Source organism: Monodon monoceros, unplaced genomic scaffold, assembly GCF_005190385.1.
Source record: "Monodon monoceros isolate NGI ecotype Baffin Bay Population unplaced genomic scaffold, NGI_Narwhal_1 Super_Scaffold_14, whole genome shotgun sequence".
In the NCBI taxonomy this organism is placed as follows: Eukaryota; Metazoa; Chordata; class Mammalia; order Artiodactyla; family Monodontidae; genus Monodon; species Monodon monoceros.
In genome coordinates, this window is record NW_021703770.1 from 17,404,428 (window position 1) to 17,422,289 (window position 17,862).

A 17,862-nucleotide genomic window follows, 5' to 3' on the forward strand; every position below is an offset into this window, starting at 1 on the left:
TCTTTCCTATTTTTTCTTTTTTTTTTTTGCTCAAAATTTTTGGAGTTTTTTTCAATTTTATATTCCAATTTAATTTTTATTCTGATTCTCTGCATATTTCTTTTTTTTTAAAATGTATTATCCTGTTGGAAGGGATATCATTGGTTACTTCTCAGACAATATTAATGGTCACTTTTGAATTTTTTTCCCTCTACTGGTTTTCTTTTCCTTGTATACTCTTATTTCCTCCAAGTCACTTTTCCCACTTTGTTCTGGTCTCTCTTTATGTTAATGCTTTCTTCAACTATCTGGTGACCCTTGGTTGGATGTTTTAGATGAGAATAGAGCACTGAAATAGCTGATTTGAAGCTCTGTATTACCAGCAGGATTTGTGGACTGTGGTCTTCCTTTTAGAGGAATCTGGCTAGATTACTATGAGAGTGTCTTACATGTAGTAAACATTTGTCAAGTAAAGTAATGTATTTCTAATTAGTAGACCTCTTTCACTCTTTTTTCCACTGTGTGACTCTATACAAAGGATGGAATTGAATACTAACCTGAAAACTTGCTTATGTTTTCAGATGAATTATGTTTTTAAGTTATCATATTTTATTTTATTAACTTTTGAATAGAAATGTAAATTCTGTTGTCTTCTCGTAATTATTTTTTGGCTTAGTTTTCAGATAACTATTATCGTGCAGAAATGATTGATGCCCTTGCCAACTCTGTTACGCCTGCAGTCAGTGTGAATAATGAAGTTCGAACTTTGGATAATTTAAATCCAGATGTGCGACTCATTCTTGAAGAAATCACTAGGTTTTTGAATATGGAAAAACTTCTTCCGAGTTATAGACACACCATCACTGTCAGGTATGATGATTCTTCATATTTGTTTCTTAAAGTTATTTGCTTTCATAATTATAAGAGAAATTTATTTGCATAGAGAATTGGGAAATATAGTAAAGTAAAAGAAAATAAAATCCTGTATGATTCTACCACCCATGGATAAATTATTGCTATTTTGGAGAATGGCCTTCTAAATTTTTTCCTCTGGTAACATATAAATTTTAAATTATTTGCCATATTGTATATATAGTTTTTATATTCTGCTGATAAACACTTTCTCATGTCATCAGAAATCCTTCATAAGCATTGTATTTGATGTCTGCATAATCTTTTATCCCATTGGATATAATTTAAACTCTATCATAGTTTATTGTTTATTATTATATAATTATAATACTTATATAATAATTATAATATAATATTATTATATCATATTATTAGTTTATTGTTAGGCTTCTTTTAAGGCTTCTGTCAACTTTGTATGTATGACTGTCGACAATTTCTATTTCATTAGGAGTTAGCTAAAAAAAAGTTGATTTACCCATTCAACATTATGAACAGTTTCAACTTTCCATATATACTAGTGAATAAACTATATATGTATTACTAAAACTTCTGGAGAGAATACTTTATTTAAGTTATGTTTTATGCTAAATACATTTTTCTGAAGTGTGTTCCAGTTAAAATACCTGAAACTGAATTTCCAAAGTTTTGAAATTAGTTTTCTTTTAATAGGGTTTTTTATTGTCATTGCAAAAATTGAATGTTAAAAAATTAAAAAGTGGATTCAAATTACATTCATTTTTCAGCTTACTGTTACGGATTAATTTCTAATGCCTTGGAAACAAGTTTAAAAGAGTATTTAACTATAAATACATTTTCCTAGTTGTTTGAGAGCCATACGAGTGCTTCAGAAGAATGGCCATGTGCCAAGTGATCCAGCTCTTTTTAAATCTTACGCAGAATATGGCCACTTTGTGGACATCAGGATAGCAGCTTTGGAAGCAGTTGTTGACTATACTAAAGGTAATGCTTTAGAAATATATGCCCATAATCATTTTATCAATAGAAAGAATTGTTTACCATTTACTATTTAGTTATTAGGGTTTTCATACTATGTACAATACAGATATTTTGATTTTAAATTCTTGACTCACTGAGAGTTTTTGGTAAATGTAGAATTCATATAAAAATTAGTAAATGAGGGAAAAGAAAAGAGTTATAGATAGATATCTTTGGTCTTTCTGAAAAGTTAGTGTATCATTTTATAGCTTTAATTACATGTTATTTTAAGAAATAGAAGGTTTGGGAGAAATTTCTAATTACATAAGGTTTCAAGAAAACATTTTGGGGCTTCCCTGGTGGCGCAGTGGTTGGGAGTCTGCCTGCCGATGCAGGGGACGCAGGTTCGTGCCCCGGTCCGGGAGGATCCCACATGCTGTGGAGCGGCTGGGCCCGTGAGCCATGGCCGCTGGGCCTGCGCGTCCGGAGCCTGTGCTCTGCAATGAGGGAGGCCACGGCAGTGAGAGGCCCTCGTACCGCAAAAAAAAAAAAAAAAAGAAAACATTTTGTACCTGTCAAAACTGTTATCTGTGAAAGTAGAGCAAGATATACAAGTAGGAACTTCAGGAGGGGGATTAGGCAAGGCTTTGTGAAGTTGAAAAAAAACGTAAGGAAAAATATGAATAAGAGAACACTACATATTCAAAACATTTTCAGAAATACAGAGAATAAAGTTAAGGAGATGAAAATATTTTCAAAAATTGTCATAAAGGGCTTCCCTGGTGGCACAGTGGTTGAGAGTCCACCTGCCGATGCAGGGGACACGGGTTCGTGCCCCGGTCCAGGAAGATCCCACATGCCGCGGGGCGGCTGGGCCCGTGAGCCATGGCCACTGAGCCTGCACGTCCGGAGCCTGTGCTCCGCAACGGGAGAGGCCACAACAGCGAGAGGCCCTCGTACTGCAAAAAAAAAAAAAAAAAAAAATTGTCATAAAGAATAGAGCAGGTGGAAGAAAAGCAATAATCCCAGAAATAATAGAATACTTTGAAAGAGTGTAAATGAGACTGACCTAAGCTAGAGTCTGATGAAATTTAAAATTTTAAGGTTAAGGAAAAAATGTATAAGTTCCTAGGAATATCAGAACGCAGTTATTGTACAAGGTGAAAGAGTACTGTGGCTGTAACTTCTTCAGAATAAGAAGAGTTCAAAAGACAGTGAATACAGGCTAACATAATGCTTAAAGAAAATTATGACCTAAGATTTTCTACTTTGCCAAGTTGTTGTTCCTATAGCCTTGAAGACTTAGAAGTACATTTCCTATGTAACATTTTAAAAAACAAAATTCTGAAGGATAATTTTCAGCTGACCTGTAAGGGAATCAAAATAATAACTCAAGATTGATGAAAGTGTGATATGAAAGGCCCAGTGACAAGCAACTATGCCTATAAAATAAAGAGCTAAGCTTAAATATTTAACATGGTTGTAAAATTTAATGCAAATTTCAAAGAAATTCTTAAAAAATAACATGTCAGTATAAGAACTATGTAAAGCTAAAATTCCAGATTATACTAAAATATGGGAAGAATAAAGAAGTTATGATAACATTCTCATCTGAATGTAGAAAGAGAGGAATGGGTGAGGGAAATTCTTTAGTAGATATCGGTTAAGTTTCTCATGTTAAGTAGAGGAAAATATACTCAAATCCTTATAATTTTTTGTAAATTTCAATAGAAATACTGCTTCTAGAAAGACATTATAAAAGAGTAAGAACAATATAGTGCGTGTTATATGTGTTGGCCCAAGTTCAGAAAGGACTGTCATTTGTTCTTCCTTTTTGTTGAGGGTTAAAGTAGTCTTTCTTTTAAAAAATGCTGGTTAAAATAAGAATGTTTTTTCACGTATTTCTTGGCAAGAAAGAAAATGTAATCCTATGTCAGTTTTCAGTTTTATTTTGCCTTTTACCAATTTGTGAAATATGGAAATCTTGAGGTCTGCCAAATATGCCATTATTCCCAGCCAAGGTATATGAATGATGTTCACTCACATAAATTATATAATATGAAGAATTCATGAATTAGTACTACCTGAAATCAAATAGAATGCTAATATTATGATTTCCAAAAAGAATGCTAAATTAATAAGTGTAATTTAATTGAGAGATGTTTAAGTGTGAACCATAAATCCAGTTCATTAGAAAATGAAAAAGTGGAAAATATTAGAAATAAAATTCTAAAAATAAAGCTTTTCAATCATAAAAGCAATACTTTTTGAAAAGGTAAATGGAAATAGCTAATAAGTTATTTTGTTAAAGTTAATTATATTTATAGTGCTAGTTTTGCAATTGTTTCTTACGTTATAGTGAAAAGTTAAGGCTACTCTTTTGTCTTAAATGAAAGAAACCACTTGGGCAGAAACAGTTTACCATACTGTATGATATAGTTGAGATACCATTGAGTATCGAACCTCTCTATAATTTGATTTAAGCATCTAGAAAAACAATTTAAACACATTTCCATTTAGAGTTAATCATCTCTAATTTAGAGCTCTTAATAAATTACAATTTGTTTTATGTTGTATTTACTGTTGATTTGCGCCTTAGTGGAAAATACACTCTTGGTCCTGTTTTATGTTTTGGCTACATATATAGCACAGTACTTGTAAAATTTGCCAAGTGGCCTGTTGCATTAAAACATGTAAGAAATCACCTGCATCCTTGAACTCTGATTGGAAATACGGCTAAGGCAGAATCCTAAATAGTAAAGGCAGAATCCTAAATATTAAGTGTAAATTCCCTATTTGTCACTTGTTTAAATTTGTTATAATTAACAACAAAAGTATTTCTTTATTTTTATTTTCAGTGGACAGGAGTTATGAAGAATTGCAATGGCTACTTAATATGATTCAGAATGACCCTGTACCCTATGTAAGGTTAGTTTTTTTATGCTGTAATATTTTGGTTTTGTAAGTCCTAAAGTAAATAATTTCAGAGCATTATACTTGTTCCATGTATATGGAACATGTATATAATTTTTGAAAATATAGGAATATGTTATCCATTTACTCATGTCCTTTTTTATTTTATTTGCCTTTGGAAAGACATTTTTAAAAATACATTGTTACTAAGGGTAATCCCCTGAATTTTACATGTGATTTCTATTGTAACTTAAAGAAAAGCTTGTGTATCCGTTTTTAGTGCACATGGAGGAACAAAGCCCTTATCCTAAAACCTCTGTATTGATTGATTTAATCTATTTTAAAAGTAAACAAGAGCAGTGTTTTGATGTATCCCATTTGTTCCTTTCTATCTTATATAGAATCTTAATTTTTAATAAATGGACTTAGGATTTAAAAATGTAATATGACATTGTTAAAAATTTAGAAAATAAGGGATAATAAAAGAAAATCCTGGTCCTGACATGGTAACTATTTTCATTTTTGTATTTTCTTCTTCATTTCTGCTGCTTTCTTTTGCAAAGTAGGATATTTATAGTGTATTCGAGCAGGATTAAAATTTTTACCATTTCTGCCGTCCTTTCTTTACACCTAGTAGACTCAAATTTGTGTTCATATGTTGTAATAATTCAGTCTCATAAAATGAAATTTGAAAGCTGGAAGATAATTTAGATTTTAGCTATTCCAACTAGAAATAAGAACACAGACCTAGAGACATTGTCTTCTTCAACTTTACACATCAGTTGTCAGATATTTTTCATCTAAAAAAGCATACAAATAAACTCTGCCTTTTAACTTCACTGAAATGCATCTGAGCATGAAGAATCCATGTAAGGGATTTCAGCTAACTGAAATCTATATTTCAAGTGTTTTAAATGATGCTTATTAAATAAATATTCTTTGTACAAAGTTCTTCTCTTTGTATTTCATAGTTCTTGATTTGTGATCTGAATTGTATTTTAGATAATTTGTCCTTGTATTGATGTGTACCAGGGGTAAGGTTGACATGGACAAAAATCTCATACTCACCCATTCTGAAGTAAATATTCATATAAAAGAGAATAGGCAGGAAACCAGCCTCATCTCTTCATCTGACAGAGCTCATGCATTTGGAAGTTTATAATAAGATGCTGCTGATGACAAGTAGGGACAGAAAGTATAAATACAGTATAAATAAAGCTTATTATGTATTCATTTATGTTTTCAATTCACATCAAGAACTAACATCAAGGCACATATTTTTTTTTTAAATTAATTTACTTTTATTTTTGGTTGCATTGGGTCTTTGTTGCTATGCATGGGCTTTCTGTAGTTGAGGCGAGCAAGGGCTACTCTTCCTTGTGGTGCACAGGCTTCTTGCTGTGGAACACAGGCTCTAGGCACGCGGGCTTCTGTAGTTGTGGTGCGTGGGCTCAGTAGTTGTGACTCACGGGCTCTAGAGCGCAGGCTCAATAGTTGTGGCACACAGGGTTAGTTGCTCCGTGGCATGTGGGATCTTTCCGGACCAGGGCTCGAACCCGCGTCCCCTGCATTGGCAGACAGATTCTTAACTACTGCGCCACCAGGGAAGCCCCAAGGCATATATTTCTGAGATCTTAAAATTGTGTTTTGAGGATCATTTTCAGCAGATTATAATATTATATAATACTTGTAGTTATGTTTCTAAATTATATACTGTACAGTCTAAAGTCTAAATGCTTGCTTTTGAAATGTGGAGCTGTTAATGTCATTCAGATTTTAAGAGCACTGTTATTTACATTCTAAACTGAAAATCTGTATAAAGATATATTTCATGATTATATTTGATGTGTTTACTTCATAAGTGATGTGATTCATTTATATCACGAATAGGGAACCTCTTAGGCTTTACTTAATATCATCTAGCCCATAGTTATAGTTAAAAAAAGCTCAACACGTCTTAAAAAAAGTCTTTAATGGCAGTGAATGGTCACAGGATAGGAGTGTTACCACATCAACAGTTATTGTATGTGTGTATTATTTGGTGTCTTGGGATATCTGTCTCTATTTTTGTGGGGTTTTTTTTTTTTCTCTATTTTTTATGCTTTGAATAGGAACTCTGTCCTTTTCTCTTTGTCCCCATCATTACCTTTTCTTTTCCTTCCTCCCTTCCTATCTATTTATATTGAGGTGTAATTGACATATTAGTTTCAGGTGTGTAGCATATTGATTCCATATTTCTATGTTTTAGAAAATGATCACCACTATAAGTCTGGTTAACATCCATTACCATACATAGTTACAGATTATTTTCTTTTGATAAGAACTTCTAAGATCTAGTCTCTTAGCAACTTTCAAATATGCAACACAGTATTACTAACCATAGTCACCATGCTATATATTACCTCCCCATGACTTATTTATCTTATAACTTGGAAGTTTGTACCCTTTGACCCCATTCACCCATTTCACCACCCCCCAGCTCCTGCTTCTGGCAACCACCAGTCTGTTCTGTTACTTTTTCTTAAACTCGTTGAGTAGGCATCATATAGAACTGCTATATTCTGCTGTGTTAATTGGATAGAATTCTTAATCTTAAAGGTAGGTAAAAGTTTCTGTTTCTGTCTGTCTTAAAATCAGTGACATTCGTCTCTCCTGCCCCCCAAAAAGCATTTTATTTTTATGGCTTTTGGTTGATTTTTAAACTGCTAATAGTAAGATGGCCATTAATAAGAATTAAATTTTTTTTAGATGTTGATTTTTAAAATTTCTGTAGTATTATGTATATCACAATTGCTGATTTTTTTAGAGTTAGATAAAGCTCTGAAGAATTTGGGGGCTGAAACCTTAAAATTTAGAGGAAAGAAATTAGTTACTTGTAATTACTCCTTTACGCTTTAAAGCTAAATTTGAACACCATTTCTACAAGGATACTTTCTTGACTACCTGCACTAGGTCAGGTCCCTCAAGTCATAATTGCCCATAAAATCCTACAGTTGTTCCTTTACTCAAGTACATACATACGTCCTATGTATGTGTATTATTATAGTTTGATTTTTTTTGTTACTGCTGTCTCCCCCATGAGAGTATAGTTTTAAAAAGACAGGGACCTTGTCTCCTTTTGCCACTGTATGTCTGGTACATAGCATGATGCTTTGCATATAGGTAATTAAATACATGTTAAACAAGGGGTTGGATATAATTTTTTCCCCTCTAATCATATATATGTTTAACTTAATTCATATGTTAAAGAAAAGTGATTTTATCTCTGTAGTGACAACTGTATGTAGAAAAAAACCTTAAGCTGTTTAATTATTTTTAAATGTTTGGGAAAGTTCTTGGTCTTTTATTTGGGTTTGATGTTTTAAATGTAATAATAGGGTTGTTGGCTTTCCTTGTATAGTCTTCTCTCAATAGAAGATTTTCAGGGCTTCCCTGGTAGCCAGTGGTTAAGAATCCGCCTGCCAATGCGGGAGACACGGGTTCGAGCCCTCGTCCGGGAAGATCCCACATGCCGCGGAGCAACTAAGCCCGTGCGCCACAACTACTGACCCTGAGCTTTAGAGCCCGTGCTCCACAACAAGAGGAGCCACCGCAATGAGAATCCCTTGCACTGCAACGAAGAGTAGACCCTGCTCACCACAAATAGAGAAAGCCTGAGCGCAGCAACAAAGACCCAATGCAGCCAAAAATAAATAAATAAATGAAAGGTTTTCAGATTGTAAATCAGTTCTTTATTAGGATATCTTAAGAATTTAAGTAAGTGTGCTTGTTGGTGCATTGTTTTTAAAACAAATGAAATTTACATTTTTGAAAATTACAGTTTCCTTTCAATGGGAATAACTTAAAATGCTCATTCAGATTTGGAAAAATATAAACTCACATTAAGAAGACAACTTAAAAATAGCGTATAATTATTTCAACCAGAGCAATAATTCTTAACATTTTGGATTATTCCTTTCCGGTCATTTCTATGCATGTATATTACTTTTTACATTAATAAGAAGAACTTATTAAATATACTTTAGATTTGGGTAGGATTATTTTAAAGATGACATGGAATTATCTTCTCATGTTGGAATCAAGCATGCATATATGATCACAATATATCATTTCCTCAAGGGACACACTTACACTCAATGCCTTTTCTCCAGAGAGATTTTGAACATTTTTCTGGTTTTGATTTGACTGCATTTCTTATAGATAATGATTGGCAATGGGATTGGACTAGTCCACCAAGAAATTTGTCAGTTGTTTAGGGAAATAATGTGATGTTTTTGCTACCATGAACATGGCATAAACCCATGATTTTCTCAGGATTTGCTTCAGGTCTGTTTCGTATATCTGAAGTGTATGCTTATTGTGAATTTTGTTTAATCTCTAAAAAATTAAGCATAAGATTCTCATTTTCTGCCCTTAAACTTTATCTCCTCTGAGTATTGCGTTGAGTGTTTAGTCAGTTATAAATACTTCCTTGTGAAAGCCTTTCTTCTATCATCTAAACTTTAAAGAAAAATAACTTTTGAAAAAATGCTTAATTTACTAAAAGTAGTACACATAATAATCATTATTGCTCTTTTAATTATAATTTCAGAGCTATCCCCAGAGTACCATTTACAATTCATTGGCATGGCTGTAAAGAGTTTGTAATGATCTGAGTGAATATCATAAAGTTTTATTTGTTGGGCCCTACCACTTTGGTGTTTGGGGTAGTTGGGGAAGCAGCCGGATAGAAACTTAACTTTTCTTCTTCATGCAAATTAAAAGTATTAACATTAACATCTTCTAAAGAAAAATCCATCCACGTTTTAAACGGTGTTATTTACCTGTAATACCGATCTATTCTTACAAACAGAAATTGCTCATAAAGATATGAAAATATCTTTACTCATAAAGATATGAAAATATGGATATGAAATATCCATAAGGTATGTATCCCCTTTCGTATTACCTATGTATAAATTGCATCTATAACCACATTTCACATTTGGTTCTCATAGCCTTTCAATAGTCTTCAGTCTTAAAATTTCAAATCACAAAAGTATGTTAACAGTGAAAGTCACATCTTTCAGTTTTACAGACAAGATATTGAAGCCAAAAGGGGTTAAGTGACTTAAACTACAGCCTTGCAGTTCTACTTTCCTCCCATCTTTTTTTCAAGTACAAATCCAATTTGATCTCTTGCCACTAAACATAAAAATTTCCCAGGTTCACCTTCTTTAAGGTCTTGCTAACCTCAACAAATATAATGACCTAAGTTTCTTTCTTCCTTAGTTATACCCAAGCCTTCCATTATTCTGAGATCTTGAATTTCTCAGACCTAGTCTTAGACCTTGGCTTTTATCCTGAATGCTAGACTACTGCCGTGGCTTCCTTGCTTCTCCTTTTCTTTCTCTATTCTTTTTTTTATGGTGTCTCCTGCTCGTAGCCTTGGGCATTTGTTTTTCAAATTTTGTATTGGTCACATGTCCTATTTTTCAGAAGACTCCATAATGTGTTTGGGTAGCCTTTCATGTAAGATAAAAACTTCCAATAGTGGAGTTTAACGCCTACCCTCTGTGAGGATACTTTTCTTAATTGACTCTCTTAAGCTTCAGCTTATTTTGAGGAAACCTTTTTGCAATCTCCATATTTAAAATAGTGCTGCACATTTTTATGCTTTGCAAAGTTACTATAATAATAAAGTTTATATTTATTGTCTCAAATGTAGACTTCTTGGCCTACATGTGATTTTTTTTTTGCCTCATTTTATATTTACTAACCAGTCCTTTTTGTAAACTTGTCTAAGAAGAGTAAAATGTTCATTTTAGAAGTGGGATAGGAAATGTTGGTTGGGAATATATAGAGTCAGGTTTTAGAAGACCTCATTGTACCCTAAGGCACTTTTAGAGAGAACAAATCCACCAGAATTTTTTAGTAAAAAAACAATAGTAAATGTTTAGAATGCAACATAATGTCTTTTGAAATAGAACTAAAACACAAAGCTAGATCTCAGAAGAGAGATGATAAAATAGGAAGGAGGAACTGCAGATAATTTTTAAAAGTTTTTATTTAATGGTTAGCAAAAATTTAATTTTTCTTTATCTTTCAGACATAAGATTCTAAACATGTTAACTAAGAACCCACCATTTACCAAGAGCATGGAGTCTCCCTTATGCAATGAAGCTTTGGTAGATCAACTTTGGAAACTTATGAATTCTGGTAAGACAGCAATGGCTTTAAAAAAATTTTTTATTATTGGGGTATTTTCATTTTATAACAGGTTATCCATACTAAAGAACTGTGGTTAATTTTTGTCCTTTTTTTTTTTTTTAAGGAGAATACTTACCTTCACAGTAGTGGCTGTGATTATATTTGCTAAGGACATAGATACTCACTTTGCCCCACAGGGTGGTTGAGGAAACAAAAATATTAATTTATGGGAAAGTGTCCCAAATGTTTAAAGAGCTGTAGACATGAATTTGCAAATATTATTGTTATTTTTATTTCAGAAGGTTACAGAGGGTTGAAAAAATGGCTTCTCACCTCTTTTCCCTAGCCTCCTAGAGGCCTTTCCCAGAGGTAACCCATTTCTTGTGTATCCTTTTCAGAGCAGTGCATATTGTTACTGTTCTGCACCTTGGAGATCATGGTATCTCATCACAGTTTTAATTTCCATTATTTAAGTGAAGCCAAGAGGCGGTTAGTGCTCCCAAGCATGAGCTCTGGAACTAGTTTGCTGAGGGTTAAGTCTCAGCTGGATGACTTACTCTCAGTATGACTTGTCTAAGCCTATCGTTTTTCATTTTTAAAATGCAGGTGATGATGGTACCTACTTCTGCAAACTGAAAATTAAATGAGTTCATATTTGTAAAGCACAGTAACTACTTCATATTATGTGCTCAAAAATGTTGTTATACTAACATAGTAATGATATCATTATACTTCTCATATATGTCAGCTATTTGTAGTTCCTTTCATGTAAGTCATTCATATTCTTTGCCATTTTTATTTAATTGAATTATTGGTCTTTTCCTATTGACTTCTAACTGTAGTATATATGTAAAGAAAATTTGCCTTACGTCTCTGATATGTTGGAATTGTAATACTGGTTTTGATTTAAAATTCACTGGTTTTGATTTAAAATTCAATCAAAAGCTAGGCTGAAAAGTGTTTTGCTTAAAGACAAGTTGTTACAGATAGATGGTGAGGGAGCAGTGGGTACTCGTTCTAAGAAATATGTCACTTTACCTTCTTTCTAGAATATTGGGAAATAACTTGCCCTGCCTATCTTATTAGTGACTGCTTCACTGAATCACAACTAAATACCAAGTTCTGATTCTTTTTCAAAAATTATTTAATTTACTATCACTGAGATGTTGTGGTTGTATAACTTCTGTCCCTCAGTTTCATAATCATAGTCCAATAACCCCAAGTAAAGGCACCATAGTAGATATTTCATTGAAATTTAATAAAATTGAAAATAGAATGGCCCTTGCCCTCAAAATATTCAGAAAACAACACATAATCCAGTTTATGTCGATATTGCCAAATTATTATTCTCATATTTTCCCTAATACCTAGAAGAATAAGTGCTACTGTTTACATAATGTTTTATATTTTGCTACTTGTGGTTACCTTAAAGAATGTTGTGATTACTGTCATTTAGATCCAGGGGATGAGCACACAAGTTCACAAACTTGTAAAGGATCATTCAGCAGTTAATATGTGGCACAAACTGTACTGTGTTGAATATATTCTTAATAAGAATGCATGATTTCCATGGTTGTGATGGATTACAACTTTGAGGAAGGCATAATGAAGTACAAAGAATTCTCATATCGCCTTCTAGGGAAGATTTCATGGACAAAATAAATGTGTGTTTAAGATTAATGAGACAATCTCTGTAAAACATTTGAAGCCCATTGGAAGATTGTGGTTATACAAACTCAAGGTCTGATTGATGTTTACTATTTATTTTTGATAGTGTTCAGTATAAAGTACAGTTACTGCTTCAGTTTGGAATTCTCTGTGCCAATAATCTAAACAGAACAGATCAGTGAGGCCATGGTCATAAACAGTTTTTTGCTTGGTTCTTCAGATAAATAACTGGGAGCAATATGAACAGTGGGAGTGGCACAAATAATTGGGAGGGTTTTTTGGTTTTGTTTTTCTTTTTAATGTTTTTGGAGAACATTGGGCATTAGGGAAGATTGATTAGAAGGTTGCCCATTTCCCTTCCAAGCCTGGGCCTCTGGGATACATAAATGAATCTGATCTAAGAAATTCCTTTAAAGTTTTTTTTCCCAATAATAAGTAGTATCATGTTGCAGAGTTTGTCTGCACAAAATAACAAAAAAGGAAAATACTATATAATTTCATTATATCTCCACTGTTCAGATTTGAGTGTATTTGGTCTTTAGGGAAAAAAATTGCTTTTTGTGTATATGTGTATGGACATAGTTGTAGTGAAGTTTTTAAATTGCATTTTATCATGAGAATTTTTCACATTGCTATATTATCTTCTTAACAGTTACTGTTTTAAGAAATGTTAATGAGAACTCACTTGTAACAAAAGGAGCTAGAGCATCATCTAAGTCCCTAAATCCTTTGGAACTCTACCTGCCCCTTACTCTTTATTGGGGTTCCTGGGTTATCACGTCACTTGAGATAAGCATTATCTTGATTTACATATGGAGAACAAATAAATTGTGGGCGATAGGGATTTAATTATATTCATTCATTTATTTTTGTCCTGTTTCAAGGTGGATTTGAGAGGTGTTGACTTTGCTTAGTTATAAAATTTTTGAACTCATTTAAAATATATGGAGACATATCATGGCAGTTAAGGAAGGATCATCTTATGAGATGGTCATCAGGTACTCTTGAGGAATCAAAGTTTCTTTGCTTAGCTGGTTTCAGAAACTTTTCAGTAAGAGATTAATTGCGGTAGGATACATAGAAACAGGATTTAGAAAATTGAAATTCGTTTGAAAGTAAGATGAACTAAGAAATCACATTTGTGCTTTTTAAAAAATTGATATATCATTCAATGACTATTAGTAATACTCTTTTTAGAAATGTACCGGGGGGATTTTAATGGCTCTGTGCCAGAAGGAGGGTTCTCATACTTCTACTCTCAAGAAGCCAGGACTGCCTGGTATCTGCACTCTGCCTGCTGTGTGGTAGCTCCACTTATCCTTGAGTTTTGGGCGCTACTCAGGTATCTTCCTAACAGTTTTTGCTGTGAAAATACACACACACACACACACACACACACACACACACACACACAACTATAGATGTATGTACACATGCATACTCATATTAGATATCTTAACTCATTCACTGGTTTAATTTTCCCATATAACATTTTCTCCCCACCATTTTGTTTCTAAAATTTTCAAAGCTTAGAAAAATTTAAAAAATGGTATAAAGAATAACCATATATTGAATATTTTCAGCTCTGTTAACTAGTTGTTAACATTTTACCATATTTACTTTCTCTCTTTTCACTCTCTGTGTATATGTTACAAACCCTCTTTTCCTGAATCATTTGAAAATAAGTTGCCTCATGATACTTTTCCCAAAATACTAAGTATATATTCCTAAGAATAAGGACATTCTCCTGCATATACACAATACCATTATCATATATATCCCATATTCAGGTTTCCTCAGTTGTCCCCAAAAATGTCCTTATAATTCCCATACAGCTTTTAAAGTAATAATCCTCCACAAAAAGTAACACATTTTTAAAGAGAAACATCTTTCACATTATATAGTCTTCATCCCTCATTGCTTAAAAATCTTAAATAGTTTTATTTTTAGTTAAAAATATTACATTGTCCAGGGGCAATTCTTTTTAAGGGTTTCATGGATTAATTTATTCATCAGTTATTTCTTGAGCACCTCCTGTTTGCCATTGTGCTATGTTTTTTGTTTTTTTGTGCGGTATGCGGGCCTCTCACTGCTGTGGCCTCTCCCGTTGCGGAGCACAGGTTTTGGACGCGCAGGCTCAGCGGCCATGGCTCATGGGCCCAGCCGCTCCATGGCATGTGGGATCTTCCCGGACGGGGGCATGAACCCGCATCCCCCGCATCGGCAGGCGGACTCCCAACCACTGCGCCACCAGGGAAGCCCCTGTGCTATGATTTTGCATACAAAGATTCCTTTTCCATTAACTTAGTATAATGGAAAGAGAGACATAGGAACAGATAGACCATAATACAAACAGGTAGTTGCTAAAATAAAGAGAAGAGCAAAATACGCTGGTAACCTGAAGAACAGAACCGTGAGCCCTGCCTGGAATGCTGGACTATTCATAGAGTGGTGATATTTGAGCCAGCTCTTGAGGAATGGAAAAGAGTTTATCAGGAGAAAGACATTTTAGGTAAGAGAATTAAGTATATGTAAAACCTTTGAGTTCTGAAAGGGTATTTGGAAAATAGTGAGTGTTATCTGGAAAGATAGATTAGGATCCAAAAGCAAAGGGCCTCAGGAATTTGTGTTTTATCCTTTAGGCAGCGAGGAGCAGGTGGAATTATGACCTGTCTGACTTCTGTTAGCTGTATGTATTTTTTTGCACACTGAAAGAAATCGTTTTCCTTTCCCAAAGAAAAATGTTTCAAAATTCAAAATATATGAGATACTACTTTTTGTAGCTTTTAGGTAAAGTACTGGATTATAGCTCAACGTGACAGTAATTTTAAAAATTCATTTAAAAAATAAAAACCTAAGAATCAGAAATTTTTATTGGTGCTTTTTTTTAAAGTCAGTATAGTGTTTATTTCCCAGTTATAACAACTGCAGCAGGTGTAAAGTCATTCTTTATAAAATTCACAAATCAAATTACTGAACATAAAATACAAAATTCAAAATTTTAATCACAGTAATAAAAAATGTTAACTAATTATAATATAGTAATTTGTTTAAAATAATTACACATCATTTTTCCATGGCAAATAAATTTATTACAGCAATTCCAGTATTTATTTGTAACTGTGTCTCATTCTATAGAAATGGCCGCTGGACTAGACTAAATTTTTAGTAATACTGTAGACCTTAAATCATGTTTAATAAATTTTCAGTTTGAGAATAAATTCTCCACTGGCGCTGATATTGACAGAGTTACATATAAACTGACAGCCAGATAAGTGTTTGGAACTGTGTGCAGTAAATTAATGCTGCATGATGATGTCCCATCAATATGTTATTCATTAGCATGTTCATCAGTAAATTTCAGTTGTAAATTTTTATGTACTTGTACTAATTCATTTCTACAGATTTCAAAGTATATATGTCATCTAGAGCAGAGGTCAGCTAACAGTGGCTCTAGGGCCAGATCTGACCCACCGTCTGTTTTTGTACAGCCCATAAGTTAAGAATGGCTTTTGCATTTTTAAATGATTGGAAAAATGTTAATAGTATCTCATGACACCTGAAAGTTTTATGAAATTAAAATGTCAGCATCCACCAATAAAATTTTATTGGAACACAGTCCTGCTCATTTGCTTACGTATTGTCTATGGCAACTTTTACACTACAGCATCAGAGCTGAGTAATTGAACAGAGACCAAAAGGCCCACAATGTCTAAAATACTATATTTTAAAATGTAACTACTTTCTCTGGTCTTGCCTGCTTAACAATGCTTTTTTTCCCCCTTAAGATAATAAGCATTCATTGAAGAGATACTATATCATCATGAAGGAAATTTTAGCCCTTACTCACAAGCTGCTCTTCATTGTTTGGCACTTCACTGTAAGACTGACATAAAAACATTTATGTAATTATTCAGAACATTGAAGGCTGTTTATTTACATCATAACTTTTAATGTTTGAAAGTTTACGGCTGCGCTCTAGAGGGTAGAATGAAGGACTACTTAAAATTCAGTTCGGTAGGATTTGCCAGGTTTCGGAATAAGAAAATAAACAATTTTGATATTAACATCAGATTTCAAAGTTCCGCCCCTCTGTTTCTCTCTCCCCCAAACCCTTCCTCTTAGAAATAGGAATGGTGGAAGAAAATTAAAACATTTTTATTAGACATAAATCATTTTTTGTCAGAAATTATATATGTAAATGTACACATGGATATATATGAAATTTGCTGTGTTTTTTTACTTTAGTGTAAGATAGACAGAAAGATCAGGACAGAACTACCATATGGCAGTCATACTTGTGTGGCCTAGCTGTACAAATTTTTAAGCTTCTGTCATCAGTAAGGAGTGCTGGGTTTATTGAAAAATGTCCTGGGGAATTCCCTGGCAGTCCAATGCTTAGGACTCTGCACTTCCACTGCAGGGGGCACAGGTTTGATCCCTGGTTGGGGAACTAGGATCCCACAAGCCACAGGGCGCAGCCAAAAAAAGAAAAATGTCCTGAAGATGGTGGCTTTTAAAGTGAGCTTTCTTCTTAGCAGCTTTTTGGCTTCATCAGCTTTAACATCAATTACTTCAGAAAATGAAGTGATGATCTTTTTTAAGATCAGATTTGTTATTTGGAGGATTTGTCTTTAGATACTTTCTGATTTGAATAGAGAACATCAACACTGAGCATTGTTCTGATTCAGGTAAGCAGGGCTTGTCCCAAAGTATAACTGCTAATGAGACCAGAATGGACAACATTTTTACCTGAGAGGAAAAAATAATGACTTGTTTTTCCATATATATGGGCATTCCTTGCCATATAAGTGATTGTGTTGGGAGGGGTAGCTAGAAGATTAAAGAAGGGTCTTCAGAATGCTATCACTGAGGGTAGAAATCAGGAGCTCTTTCAGGGCTTATTTCTCATAGAATTGGTTGATTTGGAATCATGGAATTTTAGACCTGAGAGGACTTTAAAGATTAAGTTAATTGTTCTCATTTTATGGCCTGGGCAGCTGAATTGCCCAAAATCACAGAGCTGACTAGTAAGTAAGCAGAAGTGTTTTTTCCGACTATATTCCACTATAAAGTGACAACCATTTTAAGATTTTATGCCATGATTTTGAAACATGATGTTCTCATTTTTTTTTCTGTCTTATAATTTTAACAGAAGCGCTGCTTATTTTTTTAGCTCCCTCTTATCAGCCTTAAATTGTAATATTTATAAGTCAGTTTTTTGTGGGAAAAAAACATTTAATCAAGGACTTCCCCCAGGAACAG

General features: G+C 33.5%; 1 protein-coding gene across 2 annotated transcripts in view; it reads left to right on the forward strand.

The window, feature by feature from the left end:
• Positions 1–17,862, forward strand: part of TAF2 (TATA-box binding protein associated factor 2) — an 81,228-nt gene that overhangs the window by 43,870 nt on the left and 19,496 nt on the right. For both annotated transcript variants that reach the window (XM_029222926.1, XM_029222925.1), the window contains 4 exons: positions 656–849; positions 1,712–1,851; positions 4,686–4,755; positions 10,829–10,938. In XM_029222926.1, coding sequence (XP_029078759.1) covers positions 656–849; positions 1,712–1,851; positions 4,686–4,755; positions 10,829–10,938 — 514 coding nt within the window. The remainder of the gene's footprint in view (positions 1–655; positions 850–1,711; positions 1,852–4,685; positions 4,756–10,828; positions 10,939–17,862) is intronic.